The sequence below is a fragment of the Acomys minous genome (assembly GCF_964271855.1).
Source record: "Acomys minous genome assembly, chromosome: 16".
NCBI lineage: Eukaryota > Metazoa > Chordata > Mammalia > Rodentia > Muridae > Acomys > Acomys minous.
In genome coordinates, this window is record NC_140498.1 from 38,784,524 (window position 1) to 38,802,707 (window position 18,184).

Sequence of the window (18,184 nt, forward strand, 5' to 3'; positions counted from 1 at the left end):
TCTCATTGGCTACTGAAGCCACACAGTGCACCAATGGCTGAGCTACCTCATTGGGGCGGGGCACAGTCACTGCGCACGCGCCTTTTGCTTCCTCCCTGGACGGCAGAGGGGGTTGGAGGGGCGCCGGGAAAACTAGGATACCGCCAGAAACTGGCCGCTCTGGAGGACTCGGAGGCTGCCTGTGGGCCGGAGGTACCTGAGGACGATGAAGATGATGAGGAGGCATTGCCGCATTCCGAGGCTGTGGACGTGTTCCAAGAAGGGCTCGCCATGGTAGTGCAAGACCCCCTGCTCTGCGACCTTCCAATCCAGGTGCGCGGCCGGGCTCCGGGGTGTGGATGGGCACTCGCAGTCCCACCAGCGAAAAGACGTTTCCGCGTGTAAACAGAAAGCTCCCAGAACACGCCCTCTCAGGAGTGAAAAGTTAGGATTAAATAAATACTAAGATTTTAACTGGACATTAGTGTGACTAGTCTTTCTTATTTTCCCCACGCATCAATGTGCGTGGGCGTGGTGATTCTTCAATGTGTTGGGTTTTTTTTTTAACCTTGCCAGTCAGTGGTGTTTTTATTTAACGTCTGTGTGCGCACAGAACTGGGGAGCAAACCTGGAGCCTTTCGAATGCTGAACAAGCAGTCCACCACTGAGTTACACCGCTTTCTCAGTTTTCTCAAATTTCTCTCAGTATTTTATTAAAGCATTTCTCGTCTGATGGCACACACCTTTAATCCCAGCACCCAGGAGGCTGGGGCAAGGGGATGGATCTCTGTGAGTTCAAGGCCAGCCTGATCCATTTAGAGCTCCAGACTAGCCAGGGTAACATGATGAGTCCCTGCCTCAAAACAAAACAAACAACAACAACAACAACAAAACAAACTTTTTGTCATCACTGGGTTTGGGCAGCTGGTAAATTTTGCACTCTTCCCTGCCTCCCCTCGTCCTGAGGCACTGGCCTGGATCCTCTTGATATAGGACTCTGAGAATTACCAGGCCGTGTTCTTCCTGTTGCGGCCCCATCTCTCTGTCTGTTCCTTTGCTCCCTTGAGGGAAACTTTTTAATCGAAAGGTCTAAGACAGAGTAGGTAAGAACCCCTTATCTTTGCCCTCCATAATACAGGTCAGCACGTTGGGGGCTCTGTCAGCTCGCTTTCCTTTGTTGTTTGGGTGTCAGAAGCATTGGCATCGGGCTGGAGAGATGGCTCAGAGGTTAAGGGCACTGACTGCCTCTCCAGAGGTCCTGAGTTCAATTCCCAGCAACCACATGGGTGGCTCACAACCATCTATATAATGTGATCTGATGCCCTCTTCTGACCTGCAGGTGTACATGCAGGCAGAGCACTGTATACATGATAAGAAACAAATAATAAATCTTAAAAAAAAAAAATGCAGCGTTGGCATGGCACTTCCCTATGCTCTTTCCTAGGTTACTTTAGAGGAGATCAACTCCCAGATCGCGCTGGAGTATGGCCAAGCCATGACTGTGCGGGTGTGCAAGATGGACGGAGAGGTGATGCGTATGTATCACTGTCCTCCTTACTCTTCTCTTGCTGTAGAGAGGCAGCGATCCAGGCAGCTTATAAAAGAAAGCGTTTATGGGCTGGAGAGATGGCCCAGAGGTTAAGAGCACTGACTGCTCTTCCAAAGGTCATGAGTTCGATTCCCAGCAACCACATGTTGGCTCACAACCATTTATAACAAGATCTGTATCCATAATAAATAAATAAATCTTTTTAAAAAAAAAGAAAAAGAACACGTGTGGGGGGGGCTTATGGTTCCAGAGGGCAGGGGGGGCCATGACCACCATGGCAGGGAGCATGGTAGCAGGCAAACAAACATGTTGTTCCCGGAGCAGTAGCCAAGAGCTGACATCCTGACCCACCGGCACGAGACCGAGGCGAGCTAATTGCAGTGCTGTGGGCTTTTGAGACTTCAGAGCTCACCCCCAGTGACACACGTCTTCCAACAAGGCCACACCTCCTAAACTTTCCCAAACAGTTCCACCGAGGACCAAACATTCAAGTATATGAGCCTATGGGGGGGGGGTATTCTCTTTCAAGCCACAACCATCCTCTCGTTAAGCCTGAGCTTTCACATCAGCAGGGTGTTAGCAGAGCTAGTCTGTGAGAAACTCGGACAGGTGCCTGGGTGTGCTGGGACAGCCACACAGCCACCGTGCCCAACAGAGCAGACCTGGGGCTCTGTGCGTGGGTGCCCACGTGGATCTTCTCCCATGTGTCCGTGTCCGTGGTTACAGCTGTGGTCGTGGTGCAGAACGCTACGGTCCTGGACCTGAAGAAGGCTATCCAGAGATACGTGCAGCTCAGACAGGAGCGGGAAGGCGGCGTTCAGCACATCAGCTGGTGAGTGAGGCAGAAGCGCCTTCTGTGTCGCTCCTGGGGTTGTGCGGGGGGGGGGGGGGGGGGGGCCTCTAGAGGAAGGCAACTCTCAGCTCCTCACGTGGACACCACCAGGCAGTGATACTATGATGATCCCATGTCATGAGATCTTTCTGGTTGGGCAGTTCTGTGTCTGAGAGTCCCGCCCCGGGTGTCCTTTTCTACATGTACCCTTTATTTATTTATTTATTTATTTATTTATTTATTTATTTATTTAAATTTCATGTACATTGATGTTTTGCCTGCATGTATGGCTGCGTGAGGGTGTCAGATCCTGGAGTTACAGACAGTTGTGAGCTGCCATGTGGGTGCTGGGGATTGAACCCGGGTCAGAGCTCTTAACCGCTGAGCCATCTCTCCAGCCCCCTACGCGTACCCTTTCACTGGTGTCACCCGACCCACACTGCTGGATGCCTTCAACCCCTGACACCTTAATGTCTCCCTAGTTACAGAAGGTATATACCTGCCAGCGGCCCCCTTCCCGCCTCACCAGGGTGCTGTTGGCCCTGGCTCTTCTCTTGGATCAAGTATCCTGGTATCTGAAATCTCAGTATTGACACTTATTTCAATAGTAAGATGTGTTCGGCACCTCCTGCAGCTGCCTTGGGCCTACCACATATGTCATGTAGGGAAACTGTGCAGAAGGGGACTGTAGCTGTCCTGAGCGCCATGGCTGTGTGCTGCGAGCCTCCCTCATCCAGGCTCCTCAGACCACCCTCCTGGGCGTAGGGTGTGCATCACTTGGGTCCCCTCCTTGTAGGTCCTATGTGTGGCGGACGTACTATCTGACCTCAGCTGGAGAGAAGCTCACAGAGGACAGGAAGAAGCTCAGGGAGTAAGTTTAACTCTCACAGCAGCCTGGGGCTGCCTGGAGGGAAGCAGGCGTGGAGGTGGCAGAATGTTCTGGCTTATCCTCACTTGATTGGTCTTGATCCCTCATCAGCCCAGTGACGCGTCTTAGGCACCGCTACTGTTCTTTTTCAGTTACGGCATCCGGAATCGAGATGAGGTTTCCTTTATCAAGAAGCTTCGGCCAAAGTGAACACCCAGGCACAGCAAGCTGACCTCTCCCAGCAAGATGGCGCCTTCCTCTTGTCCTCACAGGTAGCCGCATCACTGGAATGCCCAGATGGAGCTGGCAGCGTTGGGCCCTGAGGCCCTCGGAACATGGAAAATTCCTCTGCCTTTTGTTTTCCTTTAAACGTGGCCTGAAGGTCCTATGTGGTTGTGGGCCTGGCCTACAGAATAAACCTGTTTGCTTTGTATCTTGTAAAAAATCAGAAAGCCATAGTACTCCATGTGGGTGAGCTGGATCTGTCCCGTACAAGAGAACAGAGACTGGTGTGTGTGTGTGAGAGAGAGACAGAGACAGAGAGAGAGAGAGAGAGGGAGAGAGAGAGAGAGAGAGAGAGAGAGAGTCAGCCCTGAGACCACACTGCTCACCTCTCCTGCCAAGGAGGAAACACTAGCTACTAGCTGAGCAGCTGGCTTTGTTTCTGCTGTGGGGAGACAGGAGGGCTGTCCCCGGGCCTGTGGCAGGACTTAGCGGGTGACACAGGTGGGATAGAGGTTCCCTAGAGCCATGCTCCTCCCAGGCTCAGTGGAAAGAGCCAGCATGGTGAGGAATGAGTTACGGGGTACAAGATGCTCCCCACGGTGGAGATACTGCAGCACACCCCAAGGTCCACATCCCAACGCTGGCTACCAGCCTCCCTACAGGACTCCACAGAGAGGTGAAAGCCAGTGATGTCTTTGACCTAGAGCAGTGGGTCTCAACCTTCCTAACGCTGCAACCCTTTAATACACAAGATTATTTTCATTGCTACTTCATAACTAATTCTGCTACTGTTAAGAATTTTGGAGACAAGTTTGCCAGAGGGGTTGCGCAATCTTATGTTTCAAGGCCTCTCCCCATAACCCCAGCGAGAAATCAGCCAAGAGGTGGCAACCCTGGTCAAGTTAGTGGCAGCTAAAACGCTCCCAATCCATTTATTGGCCACATGAGGTGGTCGTCGGGGATAAAGACGGGGAGGACTAGTTAGAAGGTTATCATTGGAACTCATGTAGTAAATGTCCGGCAGTACAAGGGAGCGAGCAAGGCACAAGAGGTCAGAGTTCAGGAAGCACCGTCTGTTCAGCCCTGGGAGAGGCCAGGGCGGCCTAGGGTGTCCACAGCTGGGTCAGTGCAGCTGAGCGTCCAGCTCGTACTTCTCACAGAACTTGTCGGTGAAAGGGATGCAGGTGAGAAACTCACACCATTCGCAGCGGACAGGGTAGAAGTAAAAGAGAACCACCAGCCCGGCCAGCAGGCCCAGGAAGACCGCCTGGAAGATGATGATCTGGCAGCGCTTGCGGTACAGGTCGAACTTGCCGAAGCTGATGTAAGGCAGGAAGGCAAAGGAGAGGAAGAGGCCGCTGATGAAGCCCGAGATGTGGGCGAAGTTGTCGATCCAGGGCAGCAGCCCAAAGGCAAAGAGGAAGAGCACCACAGCCAGGAGCTTGAAGAAGGCGCGCCAGGGCCGCGCCAGGATCTGCCAGCTCTGGAACAGCTCCACGAAGAGGCAGGCCAAGATACCAAACTGCGAGCCCGCCGGCCCGACCTGGCGGTGCAGGTTGGAGGCTGTGAGCTAATGGGGCCGCACCATCTCCCCACCCCCCCCACCCTCACCCCCACCCCCACCTCTCGCAACATACTTGATCTCCACACAGATCGGGTCACGCCAGCCACAGGCACCCTGGGAAGCCATCTTACCTCAGCGCGGTACGGCAGGAAGATGGCACTTGCTAGATTGCCCGTGACGCCGCTCAGCAGGTAGATGATGGCTATGCGGTGCCAGCCTGCCAGCTTCTCCAGGTCCCGCAGGACGGTCATCTGGAAGCAGACCGAGACCAAACAATGCAGGATCCTGTGGGCGATGAGGGGCACTCAGCAGAGAAGGTGGCTTTCTCCTTCAGCCGGCCACGCCTGGGGAGTGAGGCCACCCGCCCAGCGCCCAGTCCCACTTGCCCAGCGTGCAGGAAGAGAGACAGCCACAGGCGGTAGAACTGGTCAGGCACCTCGGGATTGAGGAAAGGCAGGAGGCCGCAGACGTCGTCCATGCAGTGAACCTGTGTAGAGCGGCCAGTCAGCCTCCGCGGTGGGAAGGAGAAATGAGGGTAGCGCCCTCAAGGCCTACCTGAGAGCAGAGTGTGGCCTCCTCATGGAAGTAGCCCCTCATGAAGTCACAGTACTCCCGGGAGGTGATCTCACACCTAGAGGGTCACACCAGGGTTGGGAGGGTGCCCAGCCTTATTAGACGGAGGCTGCTGAGGTCTATGGCATTTCCACTCTACCCAGGCCGATTTCAGCCCCACCCACCTTCATTGGCCCAGTCTTACTCCCTGTTGCGGCAATCAGGTTGTGACAGGCTTGGCGGGGTGTCGGGGAGGGGGGGCTGGGGGGGGAGTGCTGCCTCAAGTCAGCTGCACGTGAGCACCCACCTGCCTTTGGTGCCAATACAGCAGGGCCGGCCGGTGATGACACAGTCCATGTGAGGGTGGTTTGTATGGTTCCCAGCACTGTTTTTGGTGCATATCTGGGTAAGAAAGAAAAACTAGTAGGTCACGATCATTTTACACACACACACCTAGCTCTTCACCTAAAACCCTTACTGGGAACCAAGACAAAGGTAAGACTCAGATAGAAACCAGGCCCCCCTTGATTCAAGTAGGTCACACCCGGACTCTGAGCTGAGCCATCTGCAAATTACAATAATGCTTCTTGGCCTCTCGTGTCTTCTCCCAGCTCTCTTGCCCTGACTCCCTGCTCACGGAGACAAGCCTTGTCAGACAGGCTGGGCAAAGGCTAGGGCCGTGTGAGGGGATGCTGTGGGTGATCCAACAAAGAATCTACAGCACCGGTGATGGAGGGTGTGGCCCCCTCCCCATCCGACAAGCGGCAGACCCCAGCTCACCGGCCACTTGGTGATGTCTTCGGGCCACTCGTGGGGATCCTCAGAGGAAGGTTCGTCACACACCCTGTGTAAGCCCAATGGTTAGAGCCTTTGTCCCGTGGCAAGGTCACCCTTCTGCCCAAAACAAGGGATCCCATCAGAAAGACAGCCGAAGGCATTTTAAGAAGGTTCTCAATACTGCTCACCTGGGGTCCTGGTGGCAGACGGACCCAAACTGCCTCTTGTTGCCTGCAAGGTCTGGGGCGCTGGGATGACTGGGCCACTTCACCCAAACTGCCAACGTAGACTGTGGGGACACAGGGTCAGCCCTAGTCAGATCCTATCCTCTGCTCAGTTCAGAGCAGTGTGCTGGCTCAATCAGGAGTCAAAGGCCCGGCCCCAGGACTGCCTCCTGACTCCACACAGCTGTTAGGTTAAACCCCTGGAAATGCATGTCGGTGTGTTAGAGGGTACCCACGGTCATAGTGGAGGCAGACAGCCAGGAAATAGCATCAGCTACGGTGCCAGAGTTCCAGTGAGTTTTTTTGCATGTTTCCTTCTTGGTTTTGGTTTTTTGTTTGTTTGTTTTCTTTTCTTTCTTTCTCCCCCCCCCCCCCCGAGACAGCATTTCTCTGTGTTATCTTGACTGTCCTGGACTCACTTGGTAGGCCAGGCTGGCTTTGACCTTACAGTGATCCACCGGCCTCTGCCTCCCGAGTGCTGGGATTACAAACATGCACCACCACACCCAGCTTTTCTTGTTTTCTTTTGAGACCATTAAACATAGCCGAGGTTGGCCCGGAACTTACTTAACCATCCTCCCACGTCAGCTCCCTAACCACCGGGCTTACAGGCATGTACCATCACACCCAGCCTTAAATGGGTGGCGGAGAAGAAAGCAATACCCACTTAAGACACGGTGCGAACGTGCCGAAAGAGCAGGCCCAAACCAAGATCAAATGAATCAAATGCTCGTCCTCTATGGGAACTGGGAGTGAAGTGGGGGAGAGGGGCCCAGTGAGGCGCCACGCACTGCCAAAAGCCAGAGCAAGCAAGTCTGGGAGGCCTGAATCTGAAAGTAAGAGCAGACAGCGCCGACAGAGCAGAGCGAGAGCTGTGGGACACCAACCGAGCACTCCTCCTTCGATGTCTGCACGCAGCCGGACCGGTCATTGCGTACGCAGCAAGCTGAGTGCTTTTCCCGGTCCCTGGCAGCAAGGATAAAGTTGTGCACCTGTGGGTCCTGGCGCATGCAAGGTGAAAACTTGGCGCCCAAGTGAATGAGGGCCTCCTGTGAAGAGGGGGGACAGCGGCTGTGACCTCGCGCTCAGGATGGATGGGGGGGACCTCCAAGCTCCACCTCCAGCCTTGCCCTCACCGAGCTGGGCCGATCCAGAAATTCTCCTGCTGGACGTATTTGACGTTCTCATAGACACCCCGTTTCCGGAGAACCTGGAAGGTAGGACGTGAGAGCAGCCCCGATCTGTAAGGCTTCATCCCTCCAGAGCAGGGCCACAGGGGCCAGAGCCTAGACTCCAGTTTCTGGGCGCAGGGCAAGTCCCAGGGCTCACCGAGTCCACTGTCTCATGCTGCGAGAAGCCCACGGGCGCAATACCATAGATGCACACGGCCAGAATGGTGACCAGTGAGTGCACGAAGGTGAGCCAGTAAGTGAAGAAAGGCCTGTGCGACAGAGGTGACATCAGGAGCATCCCTGACTTAGGTTCCTAACCCCAGCCCGGTCCCCATCCCGACACAGCCTACCTGTGGTCATCCATGTCCTCGATCTGCCGCTTGACGTAGCTGTCGATACGTTTCCGGTAGGTGCGGTTGGTGAGCCGCCCCACCATCCCCAGGCCGTAGGGTCGTTTTTCCCGGGCGAAGAGCTTGCGCACTGGCACAGCGATACGCTGACCCCTCCTGGGTCCAGCCGCACTGACCACCTCCTGGCGAAGCCGCACCTTGGGCTGTGGGGCTAGCGCGCCGCCCTCCTTCTGCTTCCGCCAGCCTCGCTCCAGGGGCCTAGAGGAGGCCAGCGTGTTCACTTCCTGCCTAGAACTTCCACACTGCCTTCCCGCCTGGGCAGAACCAGAACACTGCTCAGTGGCTCGCTCACCCTCCTAGGGGTGAAGACACCCACCAAGCCGTGCCTCTTCGTTCTCCTCCTTACTGGCTAGCCCCTGGCAGCTTGGCAGGGAAGGAATGGGAAGCCTCAAGACTCAGGCTCTATATCTCACCAGTGTTAACTAGACCATGGTCTTCCGTCTACGCCGGCCCCTGGGTCCTCATACCCACAGTGGTCAGGCTATATTCCCGCTCTCCAGTCGGTCCAAGCTGTGAGCACTACAGCATGGTGCACAAGGACCTAGCTGCTCCCAAGGGCCCAGCTGCTCCCAATGGGGCAGATTCTCCCTCTGAACCCCTCGCCCACTGGCCGTACTCACAACATCAGGTGGCTCCGTTCAAGCTCACTGCGGTCCAGGGCCCCGCCTGTGAGGTCAGCCTGCTCTGGGGCTTTCTCCCAGTCTTTGAGCGCTGCTTCTGAAGGGGACTCGAACACCTCATCTGGGTATGTGGACAGCTCCTCATGGAGGACACCTTCCTGAGCAAATACGTGAGGTCAGGGTGGATGCAGAGACAGAGGAGATGGGGCGACACCCCAGGCTCTTCTTACCCGGGCAAAGAAAGATGTATCCAGTTCATCAGGGAAGTCCACCATGTCTTCCTCCAGGAAGCTGGCAGGGGTGAAGCTTCGGCGCTGTCCCCTGCGTAAGGTGCCATCCCTAACTGACCGACCCTGAGGACATGGAGGTGGCCTTAGGACCTGGAAGTCGGGAGTGGGCTCAGCTAGCTCCCACGCCTCCAATCCTGGCCCCCCTGCACTTACCTTCACCAGTGCTGCAGCGGCCCGGAAGCTCATCTTGGCCACCGATTCACGTTTGCGACGTCGAGGAAGCCGGTTAAAACCTGACCGGGAGCTGGAGAAGGAGCAGAGGGAGGCGGCACCTGGTGTGACAGGAGTGTGGGGGGCACTAAGGCCATCGGCAGTGTCATCGGCCATGCGGAAGGCCCGGCCACGGGCCAGAGGATCTATGATCTGGTGGGGTCGAGAAGACTCTAGGTCAGTGTTCAGACCCAGGCAAGCCTTCCAGGAAGAGCACGAACGCATCACTCTCCGCGGCACCCAGAGGGCTCCCTCTCTCCTTGAAATTTGCTATCCAGAGTCTGAACTTGTACAACCCTATGACTTTTTACAGGAGCCTGTCTAAGACTCTGGCTGCTTTCCCACCCACAGGCTCGGTCCGGAGGGATACTCACTCTCCCCAAACCTCCCCGCACCCCATCCCAAGCTAGAGGAGCAGAATTGGGGCCCTGAAGGCGTCAGCACACCTTCTGCATGCCCAGCTGGCACGGCCCCACATAGAGTGGAGGTGGCGTCTCCGTGCTGGTCAGTGACACGTTGTCCTGGCTGGGCAGGTCCAGCTCCCGGATGACCTGCGGCTTTAGCTTCCCATACCGCTGGCTGCAGTGACGGATGCTCTTGCGCTGCCACTTCTGGGTGCTGTCACTGTCCTTGCTCACACCAAACCAGTCTGCTGTCCCCCTGGCATAAGAAGGACTCAGCAAGGGGAAAGCCATATCTCCTGCCCATCCACCCCAGTCAGGGAGCCTCAAAGGCCAACCTGGGTCACTCCAAGGACAGGACAGGGGAGTTCCAAGTCTCCGCCACCCCAATTCCCACTGGAGCATTCTACATGCCTGTCAGTAGAAGGTTTCCATAGGCCCTCACCCAACCCTGAGTCGAGGCAGAGAGACTTTGGCCTCAGGCAGCCACCACCACCACAGGGTATTACAGAACTCTGCAGAAGCAGCTGTAGGATGGCCCATAGTCTTTGGACATGCAAACAAAAACACAGCCAGCCCCTGCCATGAGCCAGGGAACGTCAAACACTCCAACATCTCCAAGAGGCCACATAACATGCACGTGCCCAAAAAGAAAAGAAAAAAAAAAGCAAGCAAACAAAAAAGCCCAACACACTCAAGACCTGTATGAGGTACCTGAGCAAGGACCAAGAGAGAGACTGGCGCTGTGGGAGGGCCTTGCGAGCAGCCCGGGGCCCCAAGAGAGGCAGAGTATGGACACGCCCAAAGCGTACCTGTCGGCTGTGAGGAGCCAGGGTGTTAGGTTGGGAGAAGGGGCAGTTGCATACCCAGGGAACGGAGAGACAGACAGAGTGCCAGCCGTGGGTCCCCAGAAGAGGAGGAGGAGGAGGAAGTGTTGTTGGGATTAAGATGCAGGAGAAAGCTGAGTACCTGAAAGGGATGCTATATGGCTACTTCTAGGGTCCCTCCCTAGCCCCAGCCTGTGGAGCAGCCAGGATGGTGGGGTACCTGCGGATGGTCTGCGTGATGGATGTCTGACGCTGCAGGGCCAGCCGCCGAGGCTCAGGGTGGGGCGACGGCACACGGGCTGTCTCAGCCGGCATGCTCACACTCCGCAGGAAAGCCTGCCGCCGCAGGGGCTAGACAAGAGAGTCCCCCAGTGAGGAGCCTGGCCAGGAAATGGTGAAAACCCCTGCTGGCCCAGAAGCTACCTGCAGGAAGCTGGGCTCCTCTGCTGCTGGGGGCACCACGGCTGGGATGTCCAACTTGAGCCATGGGGGCTTCTTGCGTTGCAGACTGCTAGTGCTGTCTCTCCGGGCCTCGCTCATGGTGCCAGGTGCAGTGAGACAGGCCTGGGGGGGGGGGGGGGAGGGGTGCGGAGTTATGCTGAGTGACAACCCTGAAAAGTCTCCAAGGGCACAACGGGTCCCAAACCTAGAAGAGGCATTGCAAACCCAACAGAGGCACTCACAACTCCTGCTATGTGCCAGCATGCTCTGTGCCCGACCTCACCACAGACAGGTCCTCCAACAATAGGAATCCTCCATGGCACAAAACTGCACGCATCTACTATGGGCACACGCTGACACACGCCCGTCCTCTCAAAGCCTAAAGCCTGGGTATCAGTACTCCTATCGATAAGGAAGTGGCCAGTGTGCTGGTCACTTGGCAGGTGCTTGGCAGGCAGTACTGAGGGGTCCCTGACGCCTGGGAGTGGGCGAAAGCAGCACAGGGTGGCATGTGAGGCTGTGCACACGCAGGAGCAGCCAGGCAGCATCTGTGAGCATGGGGCTCGCGGCCGTCCATCGCAGGCCATCTGAAGCACCATGGCTTCTGCTTCACACACAGAAGAATCCCCACATTTAGTGAAAGAGATGGCTTCTTAGAGCTTCAGAGAAACAGCTAAGGCACCCTTGTCTTTACAAACAAACATTCCCTAGTGCTGTGTAATCCCGGTACTAAGGAGGCAGAGGCAGGCAGATCTCTGTGAGTTCAAGGCCAGCCTGGTCTTCACAGTGGGCTCCTGGACAGCCAGAGCTACACAGTGAGACCATGTCTAAAACAAAAATCCTTTGGAACAGAAACTACAATAAATATCCACAAGGTGGCACCAACTGCCAAAAAAGTCAGTGAGGCAGGGACAGGTTGGGGAAGGCAGCTTAAGACCCTAAACCTAGCACACAAGCCGGCCCTCCAGACAGCTCAGAAGGGGGGAATGCATACTTGCTTGCCTTTTAAGCCTGAGTTCAATTTCTGGAAACTGCAAAAAGGTGGGAAATAAAACTGAATCCATAAAGTTGTCCTCTGACCTGGCATGGGTAGCACACACTTTTAATCCCAGCTCTTGTAGGTAGAGGCAGGCAACTATGAGTTCAAAGCCAGCCTGGTCTACACAGTGAGTTCCAGGCCAGCCAGAATTACACAGTGATACCCTGTCTTGAAAGAAATATATGTATATTTGAGCCAAGCATACAGATGCACACCCTTATTCCTAGCACTCGCGAGGCAGAGGCAGGCAGATATCTGTGCGTTTGAGGCCAGCCAAGTTCCAGCCAGCACAGAACGGCCCGGGCAGGTCTACACCTCTGAGGTGCTCTTGCTTCCTCCTTTACACACCAGGTGCACACCTAACCCCTGCTGCAAATGAAGGGCCCCATGTGTGGAACACAGAGATGAAAGTGGGGTGAGGGGAAGGGAGAGGGCAGGGTGAGGGGAAGGGAGAGGGCAGGGAGAGGGGAAGGGAGAGGGCAGGGAGAGGGGAAGGGAGAGGCCAGAGCTCAACGACTCAGAGGGCAGAAGTCACACATGTCTAGGCCTTCAAATCTGCAGACCTGAGCCGACTCTGGATGGTGTAACCTGCCTGCCGATGCTTCAACTTAGGCCTCTCTCTCCATGCTCGGAGGAAACAGAGAAGCTCCATTCTCACTACTCAAAAAGGGAAAAACTAGGCCTGGAAGACAGTGAACTCTCCATGGCTGGGCTGAGCCCCTGTGAGACCCAGGTGGGTAAGGAGCCAGGTACCAGACAAGATGGAGGATGCTTTGCAGGTGCTGCCTCTGGTCCACCCTGAGCAGCCAGGCAGGAGCTCCAGAAGGAAGATGGTCAGGAGCGGTCGCAGGACCACAGACAGTAAACCACAGCTGAGTGGTAGGCCTCCCCAACAGGCTGGGCTCCAGTGCTCAGCACTTCTAGGTGGCATCGAACCGGTGCCTTTCTCCGGAATATAAGCTGCCATTTCCAGCAGCTACTTATAGCCATGGCTCCACATCCCCCACCAAAAGCTGTCTTTGACCTCCCTTCCCCTATATCGGTCCTGCGACATGCTTTCTACCCACCTCCAAAGCTGTCCCCTGGTGCTACCTTACCCAAACACAGGGTGACAAGCAACGGTTCTCCTGGGTGGGGACGTGTGGACTCTGGACGGAGGTGGCCTTTCAGCAGGGCCTGGAGTGAACAGCTGGCTAGCCTGGGCAAGTATGAGTGGGCAAAGGGGAGACTGACCCCCCAGGCAGCTTCGGCCTGAACATCTGGGTCTCCCCAGGGTCCCCTTCCACAAACCTCCCATGCTAACACAAGAAAACCCACACACTCCAACTCTAGGCCTGCAGTTTGAGGAAAGGACACCCACCCTGCCCTAGTGCTGTGTTCCCAACCTGCCCCACCCTATGCTCCGTTCCTAACAGGGCCTCAAGCTAGTGGGATTCACAAGGCCTGGGGGAAGGGCATACCAGGCCAGACAAAGAGTCTAGGCCAAGGAGCAGCACACTGGCGGCCCACAGTAGCTCAGTGTCTACATCTCCCCGGGGCGCACAGTGGGCTCTTGTTCCCTGACAGCCCCTACTCTCTCTCTCCTCCACACTGGGAAGCTGTGGCCCATGGAGAAGCTGCCTGCCTGGGGTCACACACCATGAGTCACCCCAGAGGCATAAGGAGCCGCCCAAATGGGAGCTAGAGGAAGTGGGGAGTGTCGGAAAGCAAGCGCAGGAAAGCAAGCGCAGCGGCTGGAGGTGGGATGGAATTACAGTCTGGCAGCCCAGCTTGTCCGGGGACCCCAGGCAGCTTGAATGAGATTCCAGTTGAGAGGAAGGGACAAGGTGGACCAAGGAGCTCCGGAAGCAGCGCACATCAGAATCCACCATGGCCATGGTGTGAAGGGTAGGGAGGAGGTCGTGGAGGAGACAGGACTCTTATCTTACAGGGGAACAACTGGGGGCCCTCCAGGCTAGCCCTGTTCATGAGTACAGTTAGAGCCAGGAAGTCAGGAGACAGGTAGGGCATCACGGGCCAAAAGCTTATAGCTACACCATTGTTTCCCCGTCTTGATTTTTTTTTTTTTTTGAGACAGGATCCTATGAAGCCCACGCTGGCCTCAGCTTCACATGCTGTTAGAGGGATGCCGTGAACTGATCCTCCTGCCTTCGGCTCCTACCTGCTGAGATTACAGATGTGCGCCCCCACACCTGGCAAGCCTCCGTTTTTCTCATCTGAAAACGGGTGGTGAAGGTGCCTGGCACACACAGTAGGAGCTCTCTAAGTGGCAGCTGACTCAACAGAAGAGGTGGGTTGCCTCAGTGGGAAGAAGCCAGCCAAAGCTGAGGTGTCACTGGGTATGGTGAATCCAGCACTCGGTTCGGGTAAGAAGCTTCTGAGTTCGAAGCCTGTCAGGGTTACATAACGAAACCCTGCCTCAAACAAACAAACAAACAAACAACAAACAAAAAGAGCAACGCCGCACGTGGGAGCTAGAGGTGTGGGAGGGCCTGGAAGATGCACACTGCAAAAGCAGACCGTACAGACACTCAGGACGTGGTGATCACAGCTGGTGTGAAACTGCATCCTCAGGTGTGAGCTACAACCACCTCACACCCCGTCATCCCGCCTGAAGCTGGATTCCTCTCTAATAACCAGCCCCAAACTGCCCCCGAGGGAGGAACTCAGCAGCCTCTATGCTCATCCATCACCACATGGCCCCGTAATGGCCCCCAGCCTCTCTTCGCCTCATGTGTAAACGGCGTCATATTGAGTGTTTGCTGGGCCCTTTGTGAACCGCAAGGCATTTTTCAACCTCCACTCTGACCCCTCCATTTTCACGTCGGAGAAACTTGTCTCAGCATGGGGCGGGGCAGGCCTTTGCAGTGCCCTCCCTCATCTCCAGCACGCACTAGATGCTGCCCTCTCCCTATCAGGCACCATCATCTTGGAGAAGCACAAACAGGGAGGGCAAGGGAACAGGGCATTCCTTGCTGCAGTCTGTCGGGGAGCTCCTAGGCCCTAGGGGTGCAGGAAACCCTGGGACCCACGGCACCAAGGGATGATGGATGGAGCAAAGGGGTCATCCCTGGAGAGAGGCACCACCTGTGGCTCAAAATCCCTGACCCAGATGGAGCTCAGAGGCGGGAAGGGAACCTGTCCAAGCCACCCAGTCTGAAAGGGGCTTAGAGCAAGGAGTTAGCTGTAGGTCAAACTCTGGGTTAGTGCCCAGGAAGATGGACACTTGTAGTCTCCAAGCTGCAGTCCAGTTGAGTCCCTGAATGAAGGAGAGAGGTTCAGGGTTCCCCAGAATTGCCCTGACTAACTCCAGACCATCTACAACTCAGGAACCACAGGAAGCAGGGCAAGACTGGAGAGGCTCCAGGAAGGTAAACTGAGTCTACAACAACAGCTTCAGTCATCAAAAGCCTAGGAAACCTGCCTCAGCCCTGATCCCAGCTCACCCTGTTGATGTTATAACCTACGGCAGGCAGGAGTCACTCAAGAGCGTCCATTTTACAGATCAACTCAGAGAGGCCAGCACCCGTTCACTGCCTGAGGTCACAGGGCCTCGAGGGAGTTCAGCACCTCGGCCAGGTCTGCCAGAGACCTGGGAGGGCCCCTTAGCTCCAGCAGCTGCAGAGCATCTGGAGCTTAGCGAGGTTTTCAAAGGCAGGGAAGGGGCCCGATGCTAGGAAAGGGCCCTGACCGCCCCCTTAACGGGACGACCCAAACCAGTACCACTAGACTAGCTCGCCAGGAGAGCCACAGCTGGCTCAGCCAAGTGGACCTCCCAGTAGGGCTCCTGCAGGGGGACCTGCCAAGGCTATGGAGGCTGCCTGGAGGTTTGTGGAAAAGTGCCAGAACCTGTACCTTCAGTCTGGGCCTACCCGACACACTTGCCCTCTGAGCAGATCTCTAAGTAAAAGACCCGGATTGCCCAGAATGACCCTGGTAGCAAGGATTCAGCCTCTGGAACCTCTTGAGACTCAGCCAGCTGCTGAGTTCCCCCAGCACCCTTTAGGCTTAAGGGCGGGGGCAAGGAAGGGGCTGAGGCTCGCCCCACGGAGGTGGGGAGCACCTAGCCTGGGACTGCCCTGGCTTCTTAGCTGGTCTAAACCTGAAAAGCCAGTTTCATCCTAGAATCTTCTCCCTGCTTCAACAGGAAGTGGGGAGGGGGGGCTTTCCCAGGACAGAGCGGGGGGGGGGGGCTCCATATCCAGGCCCCGCCCACACAGACAGACACACTACCCCAAGAGGCACACGGAGCAGGAACTCTGGTCCGCACTATCTGAGCGGAAAGGAAGCCTAGGGGGAGGGAGTCCCCTGCCCATTCTCCACCCAGCTCTACAGGCATGCTCCCAGCGGGACAGACAGGCCCTCTCGCCTATCCCTGAGCACCTAGGGTCCGCGGTCACCCCACCGCACCCAGGCCTACTTCAAGAACCCGACTGTGGTCTCAGGCTCGCCCTCGAGGCCACTGCACAGGGCAGGAGCTGTCTTTGGAGGCAGTCCTCGGGTTTGCTGAGGCGAACTGGGCTGAAAACGGGCAGAGCAGGCCCAGCGGTGTTCCCCGGCCCGCAGCTGCTGCTGTTACTCCCGTGAGCCAAGAGGATACGGACTCGGTGGCCCGAAGTCGCGCGCTCTGCGCAAGAGCTTCAGACGCCACCTTTGGGGGGCCTGGGAACAAGGAGGGCATGGGGGCGGGAGTGGGGGCGGCAACGGAGGAGGCGCTTGGGGCGGCTGCGGCCCTCGGACTCCCGGCCCGGAGGATCCCGCGGGGTCGGTGCCCGGCTGCCCCGCCCGCCAGGCCGCGGCGATCCGACCACGGGCTATTTCTGTGGGGCGCCGGGCTGGAATCCGGGCCGCGCCGCCTCCGCGAGCGCTCGGGAAACTCCGCGCACCGTCTGGCAGCGATCGGCGGACAAGCGCCAGGACGCAAACCCCGCACCAGCCCGCCCTGAGCCCCCGAGCAATGACCCCGGCCGCCACTCACCGCCGCACGGTCCTCGGAGGGGTCTGCACCCGCTGCTGCCGTCGCCGGCCGGGAGGGCGCCCGCGCCTAGTCCCTGCCTGCGCCGCCCGCGCGCCGGCCCGGCCTGTCCGCCTGGGAATGCCACGGGCCGAGGGGCGTGCGCGCCGGGGGCGGGCCCGGCAGAGGGGCGGCCGCCTGACTCAGGGCTGAAGAATGCGCGCCGCCCGCTGCCCGCCCCGGGCGCCTCCTCCTGGAAGACCGCCGGCCCCGCTCTGCCTGGAATCTCAGAGACACCTGTAGCTGGCAGTCGGGCTCGCTGGTGACCTGGATGGTCAGCGTCGGTCCTAGGCTCGCCTTTCCCTGACTGCTAGGTTGGCCCTTCCCCTTGCACTGCCCCTAACTGTACTTGGGAAGAGAAGGAGGGGAGCATCATAGCAAGAGGGTGGGGTGGGAGGGACCTGAAGGCTAGATTGAACGCCCCTTCCGAAGGCGCGCGCTAGTAAATCAGAGACTCCCAAAGCCCTCATTTCCCCCATGCACACACTTCCGATCCTTCATAGTAAATACTCACCCACACAACCCCTCACACACCTGTTTACACAGACATGTGCTCACACCTATTCAAATGCACCGTCGTGGGCTCGTATCCTAACATATGTACACATGTGCACACTAACGCTGATAAACTGTGTCACAGGATGCTCAGCTCAGCAATTAACTCCTCCCCCTACTTCTTTCCTAGCAGGTACAAGGGTCAGACAGCACCTGCCACCCCTTAAGCCATTGTGCAAAGTGACAGCGCTGCAGTGACGTCCACTTGCAAATCCACTCTTCTCCTCCCTCTGCCTCAGTGCTCACCCACCACCTCTGGTGCGGTTCATCCTTCTGTAAACTGGACACAAAATGCTCCTTTGTTGCCAGCTGAGGCTCCAGGCTGGGGGAGAAGGTGGATGTCGCGGTGCAGATGTTCTGGGCTCCTGTAGCCCACACATGCCAGGCCAGTGATGGGAGAGTCTCCATACCTAGCATTCTTGACCCATGCTAGGAATAAACAGGGTCTGGATGCCCAGACTGAGCTGGCTAGGGGTGGTGTTCTTTCTGGAAAGTCAGGAACCGGCCACAGCTGGGCATCTGGTGTCTCTAGGTCCCTCTTCCTGCCATGGATGCTGCAGGGTCACCTAGACCTCTCTTGAGACCTAGAAATCTATTCCCAGCTGCAAAAAGCCCTACAAAAGACTCACAGTAAA

General features: G+C 56.8%; 2 protein-coding genes across 3 annotated transcripts; one reads left to right on the forward strand and one right to left on the reverse strand.

Moving 5' to 3' along the window:
• Window positions 1-68: 68 nt before the first annotated feature.
• Window positions 69-3,661, forward strand: SNRNP25 (small nuclear ribonucleoprotein U11/U12 subunit 25). Its single transcript, XM_084760951.1, has 5 exons — window positions 69-312; window positions 1,424-1,514; window positions 2,255-2,360; window positions 3,157-3,231; window positions 3,381-3,661. The coding sequence occupies exons 1-5, from the start codon at window positions 271-273 to the stop codon at window positions 3,436-3,438; spliced, it is 372 nt and encodes a 123-aa protein (XP_084617077.1). The 5' UTR covers window positions 69-270; the 3' UTR covers window positions 3,439-3,661.
• Window positions 3,662-4,350: 689 nt separating this feature from the next.
• On the reverse strand, window positions 4,351-11,064 carry RHBDF1 (rhomboid 5 homolog 1). 2 transcript variants are annotated; one of them, XM_084760952.1, is made up of 18 exons: window positions 10,924-11,064; window positions 10,721-10,851; window positions 10,388-10,492; window positions 9,719-9,932; window positions 9,216-9,425; window positions 9,003-9,125; window positions 8,773-8,930; window positions 8,093-8,350; window positions 7,900-8,011; window positions 7,707-7,780; window positions 7,458-7,641; window positions 6,535-6,635; window positions 6,350-6,413; window positions 5,877-5,971; window positions 5,573-5,648; window positions 5,404-5,504; window positions 5,149-5,302; window positions 4,351-4,996 (listed from the first exon to the last, which is right to left on the reverse strand). In XM_084760952.1, exons 1-18 carry the CDS (start codon window positions 11,038-11,040, stop codon window positions 4,577-4,579), a joined length of 2,697 nt encoding a protein of 898 aa, XP_084617078.1. In that variant the 5' UTR covers window positions 11,041-11,064; the 3' UTR covers window positions 4,351-4,576. The 2 variants fall into 2 exon arrangements, with proteins under 2 accessions (XP_084617078.1, XP_084617079.1); XM_084760953.1 differs by lacking the exon at window positions 10,388-10,492.
• Window positions 11,065-18,184: the final 7,120 nt, after the last annotated feature.

What these genes read in the sequence shown, in the direction of transcription:
- SNRNP25 (XM_084760951.1), top strand. Translation starts at nt 271, where the DNA reads ATGGTAGTGCAAGACCCCCTGCTCTGCGACCTTCCAATCCAG. An exon ending in GATGGACGGAGAGGTGATGC is followed by an intron (nt 1,515 to 2,254) that starts GTATGTATCACT and finishes CCGTGGTTACAG; the next exon opens with CTGTGGTCGTGGTGCAGAAC. An exon ending in GGCGTTCAGCACATCAGCTG is followed by an intron (nt 2,361 to 3,156) that starts GTGAGTGAGGCA and finishes CCCTCCTTGTAG; the next exon opens with GTCCTATGTGTGGCGGACGT.
- RHBDF1 (XM_084760952.1), bottom strand. Translation starts at nt 11,040, where the DNA reads ATGAGCGAGGCCCGGAGAGACAGCACTAGCAGTCTGCAACGCAAGAAG. An exon ending in CCGCTGCAGCACTGGTGAAG is followed by an intron (nt 9,126 to 9,215) that starts GTAAGTGCAGGG and finishes CCATGTCCTCAG; the next exon opens with GGTCGGTCAGTTAGGGATGG. An exon ending in ATACATCTTTCTTTGCCCGG is followed by an intron (nt 8,931 to 9,002) that starts GTAAGAAGAGCC and finishes GTATTTGCTCAG; the next exon opens with GAAGGTGTCCTCCATGAGGA.